This window comes from Ovis aries, chromosome 9 (genome assembly GCF_016772045.2).
Source record: "Ovis aries strain OAR_USU_Benz2616 breed Rambouillet chromosome 9, ARS-UI_Ramb_v3.0, whole genome shotgun sequence".
Lineage (NCBI taxonomy): Eukaryota > Metazoa > Chordata > Mammalia > Artiodactyla > Bovidae > Ovis > Ovis aries.
Genome location: NC_056062.1, coordinates 13,607,987 through 13,627,205, shown reverse-complemented (window position 1 = coordinate 13,627,205; position 19,219 = coordinate 13,607,987). Strand labels below are relative to the sequence as shown.

The 19,219-nt window shown below is 61.9% G+C and overlaps 1 protein-coding gene across 11 annotated transcripts in view; it reads left to right on the top strand.

The window, feature by feature from the left end:
- MROH1 (maestro heat like repeat family member 1) overlaps window positions 1-19,191 on the top strand; it is a 51,571-nt gene extending 32,380 nt beyond the window's left edge. For 9 of the 11 annotated variants that reach the window (XM_042253914.1, XM_027973317.2, XM_042253910.1 and 6 more), the window contains 24 exons: window positions 296-403; window positions 777-896; window positions 980-1,102; window positions 1,831-1,977; window positions 2,063-2,089; window positions 2,878-3,000; window positions 3,107-3,186; window positions 3,269-3,551; window positions 4,018-4,122; window positions 5,756-5,891; window positions 6,010-6,122; window positions 7,099-7,251; window positions 12,801-12,955; window positions 14,852-15,017; window positions 15,590-15,786; window positions 16,328-16,465; window positions 16,728-16,842; window positions 17,122-17,268; window positions 17,432-17,620; window positions 17,743-17,898; window positions 17,967-18,101; window positions 18,174-18,276; window positions 18,387-18,452; window positions 18,923-19,191. In XM_042253914.1, coding sequence (XP_042109848.1) covers window positions 296-403; window positions 777-896; window positions 980-1,102; window positions 1,831-1,977; window positions 2,063-2,089; window positions 2,878-3,000; window positions 3,107-3,186; window positions 3,269-3,551; window positions 4,018-4,122; window positions 5,756-5,891; window positions 6,010-6,122; window positions 7,099-7,251; window positions 12,801-12,955; window positions 14,852-15,017; window positions 15,590-15,786; window positions 16,328-16,465; window positions 16,728-16,842; window positions 17,122-17,268; window positions 17,432-17,620; window positions 17,743-17,898; window positions 17,967-18,101; window positions 18,174-18,276; window positions 18,387-18,452; window positions 18,923-19,008 — 3,171 coding nt within the window. In that variant the 3' untranslated portion in view covers window positions 19,009-19,191. The remainder of the gene's footprint in view (window positions 1-295; window positions 404-776; window positions 897-979; window positions 1,103-1,830; window positions 1,978-2,062; window positions 2,090-2,877; window positions 3,001-3,106; window positions 3,187-3,268; window positions 3,552-4,017; window positions 4,123-5,755; window positions 5,892-6,009; window positions 6,123-7,098; window positions 7,252-12,800; window positions 12,956-14,851; window positions 15,018-15,589; window positions 15,787-16,327; window positions 16,466-16,727; window positions 16,843-17,121; window positions 17,269-17,431; window positions 17,621-17,742; window positions 17,899-17,966; window positions 18,102-18,173; window positions 18,277-18,386; window positions 18,453-18,922) is intronic. The other 2 variants (XM_060419935.1, XM_060419934.1) reach the window with 1 other exon arrangement.
- The last annotated feature ends 28 nt before the right edge of the window (window positions 19,192-19,219 follow it).

The window sequence follows — 19,219 nt, the reverse complement described above, 5'->3', positions numbered from 1 at the left end:
AGGTGGGTGTCTCTGTGGTGAGGACTGCGTGCTGCGATGGGGTCATATCATAGGGGCTGCTCTGGCCAGAGAGCCCTCTGTCCTGTCCCCTGCTTGGTTGAGGCCCCAGTGCCCCATGTGCTGCACGCCTGACCACCCAGAATTTCTGTCTCGGCTTCAAAGTTACCTACGGCCATTCAGAGCTATGGCACAGGACCTGTGGTCACCGCCTGTGGCACCTGGGGCTTTGGGTTCTCCCCTAGTCTGGCCAGTGAGAGGCCGAGCCCACCCTCATTGGTAGAGTTCCTGCCCACAGTTTCTCCGGGATTCCCTGGCTGTCGTGTCTGACAACACCTGGGTCTGCCAGCTGACCCTGGAAATGTGCAAGCAGCTACCCAACTACAACGGGATGCCCCTGGAGAAGGTGCACGGGAAGGGGAGCCCCAGGAGGAAGGGAGGGGGAAGGGAAGCCCCAGAAGGAGCTCCCCCAGGAGGAGGTGCAGGAGGACACACCGCCAGCAGTGCCGTGGGCACGGCCCTCGATCCTGTCCCCTGATTCCGTCTCTTGCTCCCTGAGCCTGTCTGATAGCCACTGCAGGACCTGGAACAGAAGGCTGTGGGCTGGCGGCTGGAGACACAGGGCTCTGCGCCCACCTGCTGCTCCTCAGACAGTGCGCAGAGCGCGTCTGGCCCTTGCAGTGGTGTGTCTGTTCCGTGGTGCAGGCACTCAGAGTGCCCCGCTAGGGGCATCCCTCCACTGGAGAGCTGGCACCACCCCTTGTCTGGCTTCGTTGTAGAACTTCCTGTACAAATGTGTCGGGACCACCCTGGGTGCCGCTTCAAGTAAGGAGGTGGTGAGGAAGCACCTGCAGGAGCTGCTGGAGACGGCCAGATACCAGGAGGAGAGGGAGCGTGAGGTGGCTGCCCCCCCAGCGTGTGTGTGTGTGCGCACCTCCCCATCCCACCTTGCCCAGGTGTGAGTGCACCTGTGCCTCCCCAGGGCCTTGCCTGTTGCTTTGGGATCTGTGCCATCTCCCACCTGGATGACACCCTGGCCCAGCTGGAAGACTTTGTGAAGTCAGACGTGCTCAGAAAATCTGCCGGCATTTTCAGCATTTTTAAGGTAGCGAGGTCAGGCTGACAGCTGAGTGGGAGGCCTGGGGTGGGCTGGCCCGGGGTTTTGTCTTGGCTGCAGTGCCAGCATGCTGAGGTTCGGTAGGGCAGACGGTGTTGGTCCTAGAGCTTCCTGGGCTCTGTGCCCTGCAGGCTGGGGTGGGGCAGGGAGCTGGCTTCCAGTCTCTGCTTCCTCATGGGTGGGGCTGCCATGTGTGGGCTTTCTCCCACATTGGGGTTGGGGACAATGAACCGGCTCTGGGCAGCAGGATGGGAGCAGCCCCTTCCTGTCCCACCACTGGTTTGTGTGTCGTCTGCCCCCTGGTGGCCGATGGGGGCTGCATGCAGGCTGAAGCCGGTTGTGGGGGAGCACCTGCGCTGTCTGCTCCTACCCTAGCCCGTCTCCCTGGACCAGGGTTACCAGTGCCGGGGTCTCGGGCTGGTGTAGTGTGAACAGGGCCCTAGGACAGAGGGGCCCTGGGCAGTCACCCAAGTGAAGACGGGGACCCCACCTGGCCGTTTGGTTGCTCTCAGCCCCCAGCCCCTCCTCCTGCTTGCCCCTCCCACTGTGGTCCCCCCTGCATCCTTTCCCCTCTGACCCTTGGTCCCCAACAGGCCCCAGACTCCTCGGTCAAGTGGCATCTTCCTTCAGACTGGCTCTGCCGTTCTTTGGCACCTGGGGTCGCAGGGCGCGGCTCCTGCTGGGGGTGTGATTGTCACAGAGCTCTGACTTCTCAGGATCGGAGTGAGAGTGAGGCCGACAGAGTGAGGAGCGCGCTGATTCTGTGCTACGGGCACGTGGCGGCCCGGGCCCCGCGCGAGCTGCTGCTGGCCAGGGTGGAGGCAGACGTGTTTCGGAACATGTCCCAGTGCTTCAGCACCAAGGTGGGCGTCTGGGTGTCTCAGAGGCTTGGGGCGGGGCGCTGCCTCAGAAGCCTCTTATGTAACTTGTCTCACTTCTGTCGTCCAGGTTCTGGGGATAAAGGTAGAGACCAAGGTACAGTGTGCGGGGCCTGAGCTCTCTCCTCTGTCTGGGCTGGCCGGGGTGGCAGCGGGGCACTCCTGGGGCGTCCTAGTCTCAGTTCAGGCAAGGCCTGCAGGATGGCCCTCTAGGGCCTAGGAGCTCCTGCCCTGGCCCAGGCCCTGGAGGTGGGGACGACGGAGGGGAGGTGGTGGCTCCCAGGCCGGGCGGGGTCCTCAGCGTGCCCCTCTCCTGCCTCTACTCCATCTCTGCGAGCGCCTGGTCAGGGGAGTTCTGCAGCTAAGACGGCAGCCTCTGCCTCACTAACACACCTCTCTTGTGGACTCTGGCACTAACCTGGGAACCTTCTCTGGGAGCGGCCAGACTGTCCCCTTGAAGAGCAGACCCCCAACACCCTGGGTCTCTTGGGGTCTCTGGGCCAGGGCTGTTCTGTGACCTCTCTCTCTGACTCAGCCCTTTAGAGCTGGGGGCCAGCCCTCTGCTGGGGCTTTCCCAGGGCAGCAGCATCCCCCCCACCTGGGGGAGGCAGCTGGATGGCGCGTGGCGAGCCTGCAGTCATCTGCCCGGGATTGTGACCCCGGGACCTCCAGGTCGGGCCCACAGCCAAGAGCCTTCCTTCGCAGACCCACCTTGGCCCACGTGGAGGACTGGCTGAGAGCCTGTAGACTGGAGGGGAGTCCATGTCTGGCTTGCAGGAGAGTGGCCGGCGGCCTGGCCTCGCCGCTCTGGGTGGCCCCCTCCCATCAGGCTCAGCCCGTGAGCCTCGGGCCTTGGCGGCTCCCGCAGCCCAGTTGTCCTTGCAGGACCCGGCCCTGAGACTGAGCCTGGTGCAGAGTGTGTGCATGGCCACCCAGGCCATCTGCAGCAGCGCCCACGGCGGCTCCTTCCACCTCTTGAGGAAGGCGGAGCTGGTGGCGCAGATGGTGGTGAGTGTGGGCGGGCTGGGGAGGACTGAGCCCCCGGGGTTGTGGGGCCTGACCTGGGGGCAAGCTGGAGCTTCGGCCAAGGGCTGCCCTGCGGCTGCTCTCCCAGGAGTTCATCAAAGCGGAGCCCCCAGACTCGCTGAGGACGCCCATTCGGAAGAAGGCCATGCTAGCCTGCATGTACCTGGTGTATCCTTTCCTTGCAGGGGGGGGTGGGGTGCGGCTGTAGGGGGCCCTCTGCATGAGCGCTGGGCCTTAACTGGTGGCTCAGTACCCTGGAGCCGGCCCTGGAGGAGCAGGTGCAGGCGGACCTGATTCACAGCTGCCTGCACAGTGTCATGGCCGTGCTGCCTGAACCAGAGGAGGGGGACAGCCTCCAGGAGCTATCAGTGGCCCCCACGGTGGCCCTGTCCAGGGGTGGGGGGTCACAGCAGGACTGGCAGCTTCTCTTCTTCCAGTCCCTGTACCTGGACACCATGCAGGCCCTCAAGGACTTGCTGACGAGCCTCCTTCAGCGGAACATGACGCCCCAGGGTCTGCAGGTCATGGTGGAGGTGTGTGGCGGGCCGTGGCGCTCTGTGCAAGTTGGGGGTGGCCTGTGAGCCAGTGGGCAGGGCCTCTCTGGCCTGGGGGGTATGCAGACGGGTGCAGTCTGAGCAGACGGGGCTCGGAGCTCGATCTCTCTGCTCCCCTGTCGTGGGGTCCAGACAGAGAGACTCTGAGGTGCCCCAAATGGGCGCTCCTGACCCTCTGAGGCCATCATGTTGGTGGGTGGATGGCTGTGGGCTGGGGCAGGACTGACCCATGTCTGGGAACATCATGTCCTTGCATGGGCATGCCTAGAGATTCCACCAGGGGTGGCCATGGCTGTGAGCCAGGCCAGCAGGACAGAATGAGAGGGTGGGGAAGGTGCTGCCCAGGGGGCCCACTCTGACCTGGCGCACTGGCCCCCGTGCCCAGAGGGTGGCCTGGCAGGGAGGCTGCCCCAAGCTGCACCTATTGAAGCCCCTTCTTTCTCAGCACCTGAGCCCGTGGATCAAGTCCCCGAAGGGCCACGAGCGGGTGCGGGCGCTTGGCCTGAGTGCCTGCCTGCTGCAGTTCTTCCTAGAACACCTGCAGATCAGCGTGAGTGCCCCAGGGCGGCCTGCGTGGTCCCTCCTCGGCTGCATGCCCTTCCCTTGGCCCAGGACCACACCATGGGGCCCTCGCATCTCCCACTGCCCAGTGCTACGAGCGGCACTGTCCTCTCCTGGGCTGTGGACAGAGGACCACAAGGGTCAGCAAGTGTCCTCAGGGCTGGCCACTCAGCATCGAACCTGATGGGCTTATCCTTGGGAGCCCGCCCGACGCCGGGAAGGGTGATGGGGACCCCATGTGAGAGGAGGAGTGGAGGGTGTTGGAGGCAGAAGCCGCAGCTTGGGCCAAGGTAGGGACTTGTGAACTCCTAAAGACAGCACTATTAGTTGGAGCAGTGGGAAGGAGCGCCTCCCAGAGCCGCACGGTTACTTTGCATTTTAGTATTTGTTGGGGTTCAGCAGCTCCTCTTCCCTTGTTAGAACTTCACAGTTGTTCTTACGAGGCCGTCACTCTGCTGGCTTTAGGGTAGACTGGTGTGGTCCTCCCATGCTCCCGCATGGCCTTGACAGGAGTGTACCAAGGGCTCCTGTGCTGATAACGGTGGACCTGGCCACCCCAGCCCCCGGCCCTAGCAGAGGCACGGTCTGTCACTGCTGTCTCCACTGTACATAATCATTTACTTACTGTGGTAGGCAGGAGAACTGGACTTCTGGATACTTAGGAACTGGTAGGAACTGGGTAGTTTATAAGAAATAAGATCCCTCTGTTACTCTTAATGAGTGTTTAGTTAATTCTCTGCTCTTCAGACACACAGCCGCAGCCATCCACAAAGGCCATGAGTTCGGCCTTTCTCACCATTTCAACACCTGCTGGCTTGTGCTGCTGACCGCAGGAAGGTGGATACTGGTGGTGGCCCCAAGCCGTTAACTCAAGCGAGATGCTCGTTGGTTGGCAGTGTTTATTTTTTTGTTGTGTTCAAGCATCATCTGTTGGCTGGCTTAGACAGGTTTTCCCACCCAGGTTCTCCATGGCCTGTTTTTCACATAACCCTGGTCCAACCAGAGTTCACTTTTTGTTCGTGACGAGACAGGGCTCTGCCCTTGTGGAGAGGAATGCAGCTGGTGGCCCCCAACCCCCATCCAGCCTCCCCCTGGTTTCGGGAGGAGTAGTAGCCTGGAGCCCCACACCCTCAAGAGCCCATGCCGGGCAGGGTGCGTGGTGGCACCTCCCAGGGAGGCCACTCGTGTGTGGGCTGTGTGTTGGGGGTAGGTAGCTGATGTCCCCCGATTTGGGGCGTAGGAAGCAAGGCCCTTTGCTCAGAGTACGGTTGAGAGGCCCTGTATTCGAGGAGAGCAGGAAAGGCTCTGAAGAGCAGGCCCAGTCCCCATGGGGATGAAAGGGCTTGTGTAGCACCCCTTGGCTTTTGGGACAGGAATTCCCGTGTATCTGAGGAGTGACCAGAAGCTGGCCATGCCCTGTCCACACCCCTGCTTGCCTAGCTCTCGTCCCTCTTGGGACCTACCCTGGGGTGGGGGAGGACTGCCCTCTGGTCACAGGCCTGCCCATATCTGGGTCCAGGGGGTGCAGGTAGCTGCCCACCCCAGTGACTCCTGAGCCCCAGTGCCATCTCTGGCTATCTGCCCCCAGCGTCCCCACAGCACCCCTACATCTGCCTCTCCAGGCCCTGGTGCCCTTCCACAACCTGGGCCTCCTCGTTGGCCTCTTCTCCCCACGGTGCGCCGACCTCTGGCCTGCCACTCGCCGAGAGGCTGTGAGCTGCGTCCACTCCCTGCTGTACCTGCAGCTGGGCTATGAGGGTGAGCCCCCCTGGCTGGGCAGCAGTGTGTGTGTGTTGGGGGGATGAGGGAGCAGAGGCTGGGCCTCTGGTGGCCAGGGAAGGCCTGCGCCCACCCCACGTGCCCTTCCGCCTTTCAGGCTTCTCGCGAGACTACCGGGATGACGTGGCTGAGCAGCTCCTCAGCCTCAAGGATGGCCTGGTGCACCCTGACCCTGCCATTCTCTTCCATACCTGCCACAGCATCGCCCAGGTACCTGCCAGTGGCTGCTGCAGCAGCTCCTTGCACGTATGGGCTCTGTGGGTGCCAGCTGGGCAGGCAGGCAGGTCTTATCAGAGTGTCATGTCCAGCACCAGCCCGCCCTTCCTGCACTTGCTGGGCCCACCCTCCGGGGCCCAGTAGGGGGTGGCAGGAGCTCAGCTTCTGGCTCCATGAGGTTGAGAAAGCTGCCCTAGCCCACCCAGTGACTCCCAAGCCAGGGCAGTGCTTCTGTTCCACTTGGTGACTGGAAATGGCCCTCAGGGGTCTGGAGGCTTTCTCTCCTGCTGAAGATGAAAGGGAAGGGGGTCAACAGGCCTCTTTGTGGGGGTCAGGGGGGCTCAGACATTGAGAAACAAAGACAGCCCAAGGGGAGTCCAGGGGGAGCGAGAACTTCATGTTTGGGGTCAGACTTTCTAAATATTCATCCACTTCTGTGATTTTATTTCTTCTCTGTACAGAGTTTATCTGCCCTAACTTCTGGTTGCTCTCTGTTATGTGGAGGGAGGCCAGGGACCCTTCTCTGTTGCTGGGAGGAGCTGAGGGTGCTTTGGAGCCTCCGAGGCTGGGCAGTCCAGGGTAGAGCATGCCCCCATCTGCCCTTGACTCTGTACTCTAGAGAGGCTGCACACCAGGACACTCCTAGCCTACCCCGTTGGTCAGGAGGATCCTCCGAGAGGGTGCTGACCTGGGCCCTGCAGATGCCCAGTGACCCCCTTCCAGGGGCCTTGGAGGCCATGGGCGGCACCAAGAACTGGCTTCAGTCTGGGGAGGGGTCCTGGGTGTGGGCCACCCCACCTGGCACTGGCAGAAGCTCTAAAGGCTTTACGGGCCTGTAAGAGGGTGGGAAAGGCTGGAGCAGGGGTTTGAGAGGGGCCAGTCCTTCCCTGAGAAGCTGAGTCCCTGGGATGCCACCCCCCGAAGGTGTGCTGACGCCCTCCTCTCTGTCTTCTTGACACAACTGTCCTAGATTATCGCCAAGCGCCTCCCACCAGATCAGCTCATCAGCCTCTTGCTAACCTTGTTTGAGGGCCTGGGAGATCCTGACAAGAACTGCTCGCGAGCCGCCACTGTCATGATCAACTGCTTGCTGAAGGAGCGGGGCAACATGCTGCAGGAGAAGGTGGGGCCTGGGGGCGGGGCCAGGCTTGGGCAGGGTGGGGCTGCCTGGGCCCAGGCAAGAGGCTGGGTGGGCAGGGCCTGGTCTAGAGCTCCCTGCAGGCATGGTGTGGGCGTGGTCATGTCCAGAGGGTCTGCCAGGAGTGCAGGCCTGGTAACCTGGGGCTCTCCACCCAACTCCCTGCTCTGTGGACCTTTGGCCCTCAGCACTCTGCGCTTCTCCCTGTGGGCCTGATGGGATACATCTTCCTCTTCTCTTTGAAGACTGAACTAAGCGAAGGTAACTGCTCAGAATGTAAAGGGAGAAAAGGCAATTGAAAGGGAAAGGCCAGTGCTAGGGTCTGTGATTGGGCCCTGAGCCGGCACGGGCTGAGTGCCCTGCTCACATTGCTGGTGAGGACAGGGGTCCACAGGGTCACCAGGTGCTGGCACAGAGGCTTCCGCGGCAGGTCCAGCCCAGAGCAGAGGTGCCCAGGACACTCAGATCCTGCCCTATCCACCATCCCATCATCACCTTTGAGGCCTTCTGGCCATGAGCTCACTTGGTGGCCCACGTGGTCCCCAAACATGGTTGCCAGCCACCCTGACAGATGTGCTCAGGTCCTGAGGCCTGAACAGGCTCCAAAGCTCAGGTGACTGCTAGATTATTGCTAGATCATGGTGGCCCATGAATCCTATGAACTAGATGACCCAGCAGGTGGGGTCCCATATGCTTGGACAAAGATTTAAGCTCCCTATTAAAGTGAAGCATAGCAACAGAAAAGGGGGGTTGTGCTAAGTGTACAGCCTTGGGGTTCATAGACCGGAGCAGAGACCCCACCAACCCCAGAGCCCCTGGCACCCCAGCTGGCCCCACAGGGTGCCACAAGCTCTCTGCAGCACAGAGCAGGGCTTGGGGTGCACCTCGTGTAGCAGGCGCCTCACGTCTGACCTGCATGGCCGTCGTCTGTGGGACAGCGTGTGTCTTCCAGGCCTGGCCATGTGGGTCGCCCCATCGCTCCCTCACCTGCCTACCTCAGCGAGCGCTGGGCAGTTCCCAGTCTGAACACGAGTGCTGCTGGAGTCGCGCTTCTTTGGACCTAGGGTGCATTTCGGTTGGAGACATGCCCAGGAAAGTGACTGGGGCCACAGGAGAGGCCTTTGTGCCGCTGTCCCAGGGCTGTCAGACAGGGGCTGACAGCTCTGATGGGGAGCTGTCCCAGCTCCTTCGTGCACGTTTCTCTGTGGCTTATGAACTGGAACACTCGCACGTTTCCTGGCTGCTCAGATCTCCTCCATGAGGAGAGTGATCTTGGCCATTTTCTTCTGGGTGGTCTGTGCTTTTCTTACTGGTTTGCAGAAGTACTTTGTATGTTCTGGGTACAAGTCCTGTATTGGATGGGTCCCTCACAGGTGTTTTCTGGGGGGAGGTAGAGCAGGAGCTGCCAGTGGAAAAGCCCTGTGTAGAGGGGCCACCTGCTGAGGCGGGGGTGGGGGTGTGTGTAGTGTGGCGCCGGAGGGAAACGTGTGCCACCGTGGGACCCCAGCCAGGGCCTGAGGGTGTGGGGCGGGGAGTGGACGGAGGATAGAGGAGGGTGTGACTGCAAGCGATGGTCAGGGGTTGACGGGCCAAGGTTCGGGTTTTGCACTGAGTGGGGCTCCTGGGTCAGCTCTGAGTGGTAGAAAGGTAGCCTGGTGGCTCTGTGTGGGGGGAGGGGGACAGGCCGGACTGCAGGCTGTGGCCCCTGGTGGTCCTGGTGTCTGTATATATATGCACATGTTTTGTTGATTCGTACCTTTGCCGGTGGACGCTTGGTGTGCTTCCTTCTCTTGGCTGTTGTGAGCCATGCTGCTGTAAACATGGGTGAAAGGCATATCTCTTCAGGATCCTATTTTATTTGGGTAAACATCTGGAAGTGGAATTGCAGGTTATGAGCAACCTAGATAGTATATTCAAAAGCAGGGACATTACTTTGCCGACTAAGGTCCGTCTAGTGAAGGCTATGGTTTTCCAGTAGTCATGTATGGATGTGAGAGTTGGACTGTGGAGAAGGCTGAGCACCGAAGAATGGATGCTTTTGAAGTGTGGTGTTGGAGAAGACTCTTGAGAATCTCTTGGACTGCAAGGAGATCCAACCAGTCCATTCTAAAGGAGATCAGCCCTGGGATTTCTTTGGAAGAAATGATGCTAAAGCTGAAACTCCAGTACTTTGGCCACCTCATGCGAAGAGTTGACTGATTGGAAAAGACTCTGATGCTGGGAGGGATTGGGGGCAGGAGGAGAAGGGGATGACCGAGGATGAGATGGCTGGATGGCATCACTGACTCAATGGACGCGAATCTGAGTGAACTCCGGGATTTGGTGATGGACAGGGAGGCCTCGTGTGCTGCGATTCATGGGGTCGCAAAGAGTCAGACACGACTGAGTGACTGAACTGAACTGATGGTGATTCTATTTTGAATTTTCAGAGGAACTGCTGTACTGTTTTCCTAGTGACTGCACCAGTTTACATTCCCACCAGCAGGGCACGGGGGTTCTGGCCAGTGTTTGTCAATGCCTGTGTTTTTAATAGTGGCCACCCTGATTGTGTGAAGCAGCATGTCATACTGGTTTCAACTTGCGCTTCCTCTGCAGTGTGATGTGGATATGCTTGCCGGCCATTTGTTTGTCTTCTTCAGAGAAGTCCACATCCCTGCCCATTTCCACATCAGGTTATTGGATTCGATATCATTTTGGAACTGTGAAGAAGTGAAGTGAAGTCGCTCAGTCGTGTCTGACTCTTTGTGATCCCATGGACTGTAGCCTCCCAGGCTCCTCTGTCCATGGGATTCTCCAGGCAATAGAACTGGAGTGGATTGCCATTTCCTTCTCCAGCAGATCTTCCCGACCCAGGGATCGAACCCTGGTCTCCCACATTGTAGACAGATGCTTTTACTGTCTGAGCCAACTGTAGGAGCTGCTTGTACTCTGAAATTAACACGCTACCAGATGCATGACTGGCAGGTGTTTTTGCGTAGGTTGTCTTCTCCCTAGGTCGCGTCTTTTGCTGCAGCTCCATATGCGGTGCTTTGAGGCTCATTTCTGAGGAGTCATTACCAAATCTAGTGTCCCGAAGATTTCTGTTTTTCTCTAGGAGTTTACTAAAAGTAGTTTTGAGTCCTGCCCATCCTGGATAAATCAGGGTGCCTCTCCCGGGGCCCATGTGCTGAGCCGGCTGCCGGCCTCCAGAGCTGCCAGGCTGTTTCCTCCAGCTCAGCCTGGAGACCCGCTCAGCACACCCACCCCAGGGCGGTGTCCCTGCTTCACACTTCCAACCTGTCTGCAGCAGGCCCTCTCCAGCTCACGTGGCAGGGACGCTGGCATTGGCGCCATTGGTACCATTTCCTTTCTTGCCCTGAGAGCCTGCTGGGGGACCCCCAAAGACACCTAGACAGTTGGACTTGAGTTTCTCTGACACCAAATCAGAAAAAGGGGTCCTAGTTGGTGACCCATGACCGGGCTGACCCCTGCCTCAACATACCAGGATGGTCAGGTGGGTGCAGACGGAACTGGGGGTCAAGGGCAGAGGGACGTGGCAGGAACGAACAGCTGCCTCCCAACGTGCGGGCGTGGGAAGCAGTGCCGCTCCACAGAGATGGCTGGCAGACCTTAGGCAGAGGGTGCCCCAGCCCAGTGGTTCCTCCTGGGCATGTGCCTGGGTGAGGCAGCCGTGTCCACAAGAACCTGTGCAGGTTAAGAAAGGGGTCCCCATGAAGGGGGTTCCCAGTCTGGAGCTGCGGGTGTGGGCTGCTAAGGGCGAATGTGGAGCAGCCCAGCAGGCCTGAGGTGTGGTGGGCAGGGTGGGCCCCGCTCACCAGTCCCAGGAAGCCGAGAACCCGGTGTGGACGCAGCCAGAGCCGCCACACCTGAGCGCTGGAGTGCCATCACAGCTCCAGAGAGTCAGGTCCAAGCTGCTCTTGGTGCTCGTGGGTATCGCTGCTGAGAAAGTCTGCAGAAGCAGAGACAACAGAGACAGATGAGCTGAGGCAGTGTCTCAGACCGACACCCAAGGGAGCAAAAGGAAACAGGGAAAAAATTACATGCAGACGTTTGAAATGCAGTAAAATATACATATAGGCAGTTATTTTTCAGTGGACTTTGAGAACCTGGAGTGAGGGACAGGCCTCCGCAGGGCGCACCCACAGAAACTGCACCAGTGCCAGCCAGTCAGGCCTGGGGTCTTCTGGGGAGCCCTGCCCCTCACGGCCGGGAAAGAGTCCAGGAGACTGGAGTGAGCCATGCTCCTTGCCCCAGAGACAGTGTGGCCCGCTCCAGTGGCACTGTGGATGGGACGATCACAGCCCATCTGCCCGCAAATTGTCACTGGGCCCACGCCAACGGCCGACTGCTTCCCACGCCCGCACGTTGGGAAGCACCTGTTCGTTCCTGCCACGTCCCTCTGCCCTTGACCCCCAGTTCCGTCTGCGCCCACCTGACCATCCTGGTGTGTTGAGGCAGGGGTCAGCCCGGTCACGGGTCACCGACTAGGACCCCTTTTTCTGATTTGGTGTCAGAGAAACTCAAGTCCGACTGTCCAGGTGTCCACCCTCCTGCCAGGCACCCTGAGCAGGCTCAGTGTGGCAGCAGCCGGCTGGTCAGGGAGGTGCAGCTGGACGGGCCCAGGGTCAGGGCCGATGGGCAGAGCCACAGCAAAGAGGTCCAGGTCCTTAGAAGGTCATCAGGCTCCTGGGCTCACGGTCATAGAAAGAGAAGGACTTGGTTATGTTTACAAATCCTTTGAGAACTGTGGTGACAGAGCCCCTCCCTCAGGCTGGCCACACATGTGCCTGGATTTCCCCGCTGCCCCTGTTCCCCCTGTGGATGTGGGTCCCGTCAGAGCTTGGCGGGCCCTTCCCTCTGCTCCTGGGCCCGGGGCCCCTGGCGGGTCCTCAGCCAGCCCGGCCCTGGGGTGGAGCCCACGACTGCCAGCTGCCCCGAACCAGGGGGCCCTGCCCCTTGGGCTGTGGCCAGTGCTCTGTCATCAACTTTTGCCTCACACCAGGGCACTTCCTAGCTGTCCAGCCTGGACGGTGCGGGGCGGCACCCCGTTGGCTCGGGCCGCTGGGTGCCCTTGCTGCCCATCTGCTGCTGCTAAGCCGCCACGGCTGGAAAGCCCGCCCCTCCCAGCCAAGCCCGCGGCCTGGGAGGAGGGACGGAGCACTTTCTGGTGAGCAGTGGGCAGCTGTGTCTTGCCTGCAGGGGTCGAGGCAGGGTCACCCTGTGAGCCTCAGCACTCACCCCTGTGGCCTTGCCCTCCCACTCTGCCCCCTCAGGTTGTGTGTGTCTGTCTGTCTGTCCTGGCACCTCCCGCCAGCAGGCCCCTCTTGGGTTCCTCTCCCTTTTCGCATGGACTCTGGGGCTGTGAATCAACTCCCTCAGCCCTGAGGGCTCTGGCTCCTGTCCTCCTTCATCAGGGCTGGCAGCAAGGAGTCCCAGCGTCCCTTGGCGGGGCGTGGTGCTGGCCTCCCTAGCCCCAGGGATTGGCGCCCACGGGGGCATGTCCTGCCGCTGGCCTGACCGCCGCCTGCCCACAGGTGCCCGAGATTGTGAGCGTGCTGCGCTCGAAGATGCAGGAGACCCGAGAGGAGCACGTCCTACAGGCTGCACAGCACAGCGTGTTTGTCCTGGCCGCCCACCACCGCGCCGCAGTGGTGTCCAGCCTTCTGGGCAGCCCCCTGCCCTTTGACAGGTACCTGGTGCCCACCCACCTGCAGGGATGGATGGGGCTCCATGCTCTGGTGTCCCCCCGACCTGACCAAGTATTTGTGGGCCCCCTAATCCTGTGTGTGGGAGCCTGGAGGCCCTGGCACTGAGCTGGGTGGAGATGGCTTGCTCTCATGGGCAGTGCTGGCCAGTTCTCTGGGGCTGGTGCTCTGCTGGGCTTCCACCATCATCCGTGAGCAGGACCCTGGGCCAGGGCCCTCCTTGAGCCAGGAAGGGTCTCCATCTGCCACGGACACCCCTGGCTCCCAAGGACACCACTGGCCCATCAGTGACACTCCAGTTGCCGTCCTGGGCTTCTCAGGGCAAGGCGTGTCCACACCTGGGCCTGTGCTGGACCCTGCGGGTCCCCAGTCCCCGGGGCCCTTGCTTCTGCGCTAAGGCCTCCAGGCAGCCTTTGCGCTGCTCCCAGTGCTTCCAGAGCTCAGGGCCCGCTGGGCATGCCTTTCTTTGGGTCCATGTGGTGGATGGAGGCAGCACCCGTGATCTGGAGACCCCCATGCCAGGGGGCAGGGAGGCAGCGCATCCTTCCCTGTGGCTGCGGCCTGAAGCGCCTGCACCTGCCCCAGATCGGGGCTCCCACGGCCTGCTTGGCTCTCGCTTAGACAGTGGGCACCGCTCCCCAGACACGGCGGTCCCGTTTGCCACTGCCCCTCCTGCCATCACTGTTGGCCTTTTTCCCCTTGTGCTCTAGGGGTCCCTTTCCCAGAATAAACAGCCCTCGATTGCTGATATGGTTGGGATTAAACCAACTGCCTATTTTTCTTCCCTTGGTCTTATCTTCCTCACTGTCTTTTTAGATTGACAGGGTCTTGTTGCAGTTTCACTTTTCACTCAGTTAGTTTGGAAGTTGCACCCGTGTATCTGGGCCACATTTACTCAACCGTCCCTCTCCGGGGCTGTTGCCGCGTTTGGAGCTCGAGCTCGGCACACGCTTCCCTTTAGTTTGAGTAAGAGAGCGTGTCCTTTCTGGCTCCTTTGAGCCCAGCTGGGGCTGAGGCCGAGGGACACGCACTGGGTGTCCCTTGTTGATGGCGCTCTGCACCTTCTGGCAGAGAGGAGTCTGAGGCTTTCCGTTCTTAGTCCTGCCAGGGGGCTCCCTGGCTTCTCGAGCCTATGAGTTAGTGTCTGTCGTCAGCTCTCCCAACTTTTCAGCCTGTCTCTTCAGACACCGTCTCCCCTCTGCTTGTGAGATGCCACTCGAATGTGCACTCACCCCCACTGCCCTGCCCCTGACACCTCTGCTTCTGAACATCCGATGACCCTTCCCTGCGGGCTTCTGGGCAACTTCCTCCACTCGTCTTCCAGTTCACCATTTCTCTCTCCTGCCATGTCCAGGCTGATGCCAAGTACATCACTGAGCACAGCGCTGCGTGTCTCATTTCTAAAGGGCTGTTGGTTCGCTTCCAAATGCACTCTCTGTTTAGAGTTTCTGGTTCTGGTTAGATCTCTGATGTCTGTCGCTTCTCCCTGTAAATGTACCATGCAGCCACAGCCTGTGTAAATGCTGGGGCTGGGGCTGCTCAAGCCTCCTGCAGCCTCTGCCTGACCTCACCTGCATGCCTCTTTGGCCACTTGCTGCTCTTTGCTCAGGAGAAGTGACTCACAGGCGTGCTCAGGGCTGGGGTGACAGTGTCTCCTCTAGGGAGCCCAGTGTCTGCTTCTGGCAGCTCCAGGGGACACCTCCCCACCACTGGGTCTCTGCTTACCATCAGGCTGCCTGGTTAGGACCCTGGGTTGGAGGAAGGGGTTACTCAGGGCCTGGAGTCAGGGTGCTGTTTGTGTCCCGGCTGGAGCCGAGGCCAGTGGGCATGCCAGGCTGTGGAGTCATGGCCTCAGAGGGGTCGTTCTCCCGCTCCTCCAGCCACACCTGCACCCTGTGGCGAGCACTGGCCTTGGAGCCCGGCCTCGCTGCACAGGTCTTGGGGCTGCTCCTGGAGAAGATAAGCAGGGACGTCCCGTTCAAGGAGAGCCGGGCCTTCCTGCTGAGCAGCACGCCGGACCGCGTGGCCACCCTGCTGCCCCTCGCGGTGAGTGGGGGCTGAGCCGGCACGCACCGCCCTCCTCTGCCTTCCCCCGCGGGCCCAGGAGGCGATGAGGGGCCACGTGGCCGCTGCCGGAGGGCCCCATGGGGAGCCTGGGTTGCGCCTTGCTGGCACCTGGCAGCTGATGGGAACCCTGGAGCCGGCAAGCTGTGAGCCCAGGCTCGTAAAGTCCCCACAGGTGTAGGCCCCCAAGGGAGCCCACTCTATTTCATCCTACGGGGAAAAAAATAAACCCAGCTTGGCAGCATTTCCACAGTGAAGCAGCTGCAAGAATTTCCTCCTCCTGCTGAGGAGCCGAGAGCAGATGCTGGGAGTTGGTCCCCAAGGTGGCCATGCTGCCCTGGGCCTGCCTTCTGCCCCATGGGCCAACCTGGACAGGGCTGGGCTCCTCATCTCACCCCCACGGCTACCCCTCCCAGGGCCTGAGACCTCGGGGGATGCGGGGTGCCTGCAAAGGAAGAGGGGCTGCGGGCTGGGTTTTGTCCCGGGTGCAGGGTCCAGCATTCGCTGAGCCTGCCCGGAGGGTAGGGGCAGAGGCTGAGGTGGCCCATCTGCAGGCCACCTGTGCACTGCACGAGGTCGCATCTGCCCCGGCGTCAGGGCCAGCGGTGCTGGAGCTCTACCCCCAGCTGTTTGTGGCACTGCTGCTGCGGGTCAGCTGCACCATGGGTGTCCAGCCGCCCCGGCACCTGCAGGCCAAGGAGAGGAGGAGCGCCAGCTCGGGCCTGGCTTCACGGAGCCTCGAGCCTTGCAGGTGAGGGAGCCTAGCCTAGCACCCCCAGGCCAAGACAGTCAGCTACCGGAAGTAGCTTCCCAGGGGTGGGGGGTGGGGGGCCGGGCACCAGCTGACCCCGAGCTGCGCCTTCCCTGGGGAGTGCTTGGGGTCGGCAGGTTCCAAACCGGCCCACCCTGAGTACAGCCTCAGTCCTCAGCCACACTGACTGGGGCCCTACCTGCAGTTGGCCACGGCTCTGGCCCCAGCCCTGTAGGGTCGCAGCTGCCACATGGGTGAGGTCCTGCTGGTTTGGAGCCGGGCCTGGTGCCACTGGCTGTGCCCGTGCCTTCCCCTTGGCTCTCAGTTGGGGGGTCTGGGGACAGGCTGGGGCCCCTTCAGCTCCTGCAAGAGCAGAGGGTCCACAGTGCTGCCCAGGGGAAGGGACACTGCTAGCAGGGAGCAGGCTGGGGGGTCCCTGGGCACGTTTTCTAAGAGCACAGGAGGGTGTGCATGCATGTGCGTGCAAGGAGCAGAGCTGTGCCCTGCCTGCGCCAGCCAAGCTGCACCCATGTCTCTGCAGCTCTGCGGTGGATGCGCTGCAGGCTGTGCTTATCCGCAGCGGCAACGAGGATGTGGTGCAGCACATGGAGCTGGATGGGGGCTGGCAGCTGCTCAAGACCTCGGCTGGGCACGAGGAGGGCGTCACCCGGCTGGCCAGGTGAGCAGGCAGTGCATGGGGCAGTGGGGAATCCATGAGGGCAGCGGGTTCTGTAGGTGAGGTGGACCGGGAGCAGGGGGAAGGCCTCTGGTTGGGGGGGGGGCAGCGCGTGTGAGTGGAGGATGTGCGGGGGCAGCTGAGGGGCAGGGCTAGCAGGCCAGACGGTGCAGGGTGGGAGGCAGGCGTGCTCCCCAGGCCCCCGGGCCTGGTGTGCTCAGGGCAGCCTGAGGCCCCAGCTCCTGCCCGCATGCCTCCTTCCCAGTGCCATGGCCAAGTTTGCAGGCCCCCGGCTGCCCCTGGTGATGAAGGTGCTCTTCGCCACAAAGAGCAGCGTGTATGAGGTCCAGAGGATCACCTCCACAGCCTTCCTGGCTGAGGTAGGAGCACTTGCTTTGGACCATGAGTGGAGGGGGGAGGGGGGCAGTGTGAAGTCCCCCCACAGGCAGGCCTGGGTGGGACAGGGGAGCGACATTGTAAACCCACCCCAGACCAAGGCCGTGGGGGCCAGGGAGGGGCTGGGGTCAGGAGTCAGGGGAGGCTGAGGCAAGGCCAGGAGCCCAGCCTGGCCTGCTGGCCTCAGCCATGTCCCCTCAGTGACTGGGGACCGGTGCTGCCCGGTGCATTTGGGGTGGGGGTCAGCGCGCCTCTGCCCCCAGCTGCTCAGCAGCAACGTGGTGAACGACCTGATGCTCCTGGAGTCGCTGCTGGACAACCTGATGGCACAGCAGAAGGACACGAGCGCCCGCGTACGGAGGCTGGTGCTCCGCGGCCTGGCCAACGTTGCCTTGGGCTCCCCAGATAAGGTGACCGTTGGGCAGCCCTCTGGGGCCCTGCTCCTGGGCAAGGGAGGGAGAGCAGAGCCACAGCTGGTGAGGAGACCCGGGGAGACCCAGCAGCCACAGGCTCGGAGGGTGGGCAGCTGGGCGTGGCATGGCCTGGGCACACAGGTGTGTATGGCCTCCCCAGGTACGGACCCACGGCCCCCAACTCCTGACTGCCATGATTGGTGGGCTGGACGACGGGGACGACCCACACAGCCTGGTGGCGCTGGAGGCCATGGTGGGCCTGGCAAGGCTGATGGACCTGGTAGACGCCTGGGACCTGCGTGCGGTGCTGCTGCACATTGCTGTCCGCATCCGGCCCTTCTTTGACAGTGTAGGCCCCCCGCCCCTGGCTGTTGCAGCCTGGTCCACTCTGCTCCTTGCTCCCCCTTCACTGCCCTGCGGTTGCCCGGGAAGCTGGGCTGGGAGGGCCATGTGACACTCGCTGTTGCGCAGGAAAGGATGGAGTTCCGCTCAGCGTCCATCCGCCTCTTTGGGCACCTCAACAAGGCCTGCCGTGGGGACTGCGAGGATGTCTTTCTGGAGCAGGTTGTGGGTGGCCTGGCGCCCCTTCTGCTGCACCTGCAGGACCCCCAGGCCCCTGTGGTCGCGGTGAGCAGTGCGGGGGATGGGTAGGCCTGGCCAGCTCAGGGACTTGGGGCTCAGCGTGTGCCCTGCAGGCCTGCAGGTTCGCCTTGCGCATGTGCGGCCCCAACCTGGACTGTGAGGAGCTGGCAGCTGTCTTCCAGAAGCACCTGCAGGAAGGCCGCGGCCTGCACTTTGGAGAGTTTCTCAATACCACCTGCAAGCACCTGGTGAGGGGCGGGGCCGGGTGGCGGGGCAGGGCTGGGCGGCGGGACAGGGCCAGCCTGACTGCCTCTCTGCAGATGCGCCACTTCCCCGACCTGCTGGGCCGCTTGCTGAGCACCAGTCTGTTCTACTTCAAGAGCAGCTGGGAGGATGTCCGTGCTGCTGCCCCCATGCTCACAGGTGAGGGTGCCCCGGGCAGCCTCCCCACACCAACCTGGCCCCTGACCTTGGTCCCACCCCTGGCCCCCAAGTCCCCCCACTGGCCCCTGACTGCGGCCCCACCCCCACAGGGTTCTTGGTGCTGCACGTGGAGGCTGAGCAGCGGCCACAGGTGGACCTGGAGCAGCTCCTCGCGGGTGAGCCCCAGTCCTGCCAACCCTGCCCCACACAGCCAGGAACCCAGAGGGCCCCCGCCCCCCCAACATGCTGGGCTGCACTGACCCTGTGGGCACCAGGGGGGACTAAGTGATTTTCCTGGATTTCAAGGATTTTTTCCCTGTCACTGGTGACCTCATCGTCTCTAGTAATTCACGGAAACTTCTTAACTGTTCCAAAAGAGCTTAAAAAACACTAAAAAAGGAAAAACTATCTTTCCGTTGGCTCCTGAGCCCTCCCGGCAGAGGCCTGTCTTAGGAGGGCGGTGGGCGGGTGGCCCCATGCACAGGGTGGGGTGTCAGCCTCAGGGTCCTGGCCCCCAGGCTCCGCGCGCCTGGAAGGGGGGGCAGCCTCAGTCGCAGCTGTTAGCGGGGTGTGGGCGGGATCTTGGGCTCAGTCAGTTCTCCAAGGGCTGTGGCGGAGCCCCCAGCAGCGGCTCCTTGTCCCCCAGCGCTCCAGCTGCTGCTCAAGGACCCAGCCCCCGAGGTGCGTGCGAAGGCTGCGGAGACTCTGGGCCGCCTGGTGAAGTTCGCCTGAGTCTGCCCCAACACCCAATACCGGCCTGGCTGGCCTGAGGGTCCAAGACAAGGCCCTAAGGAGTCCCCTGCCCACAGGCAGAGTGGGGAAGCCTTGGGCCCACACAGCAAGGGAGGGCTGGAACACAAGGGTGGTCAAGTCGCCAACCCCCGTCTTCCCAATAAAGCCGTTTGCTGCTCAGCAGGTGACGTGGTGGTGTGACCTGGCTTGT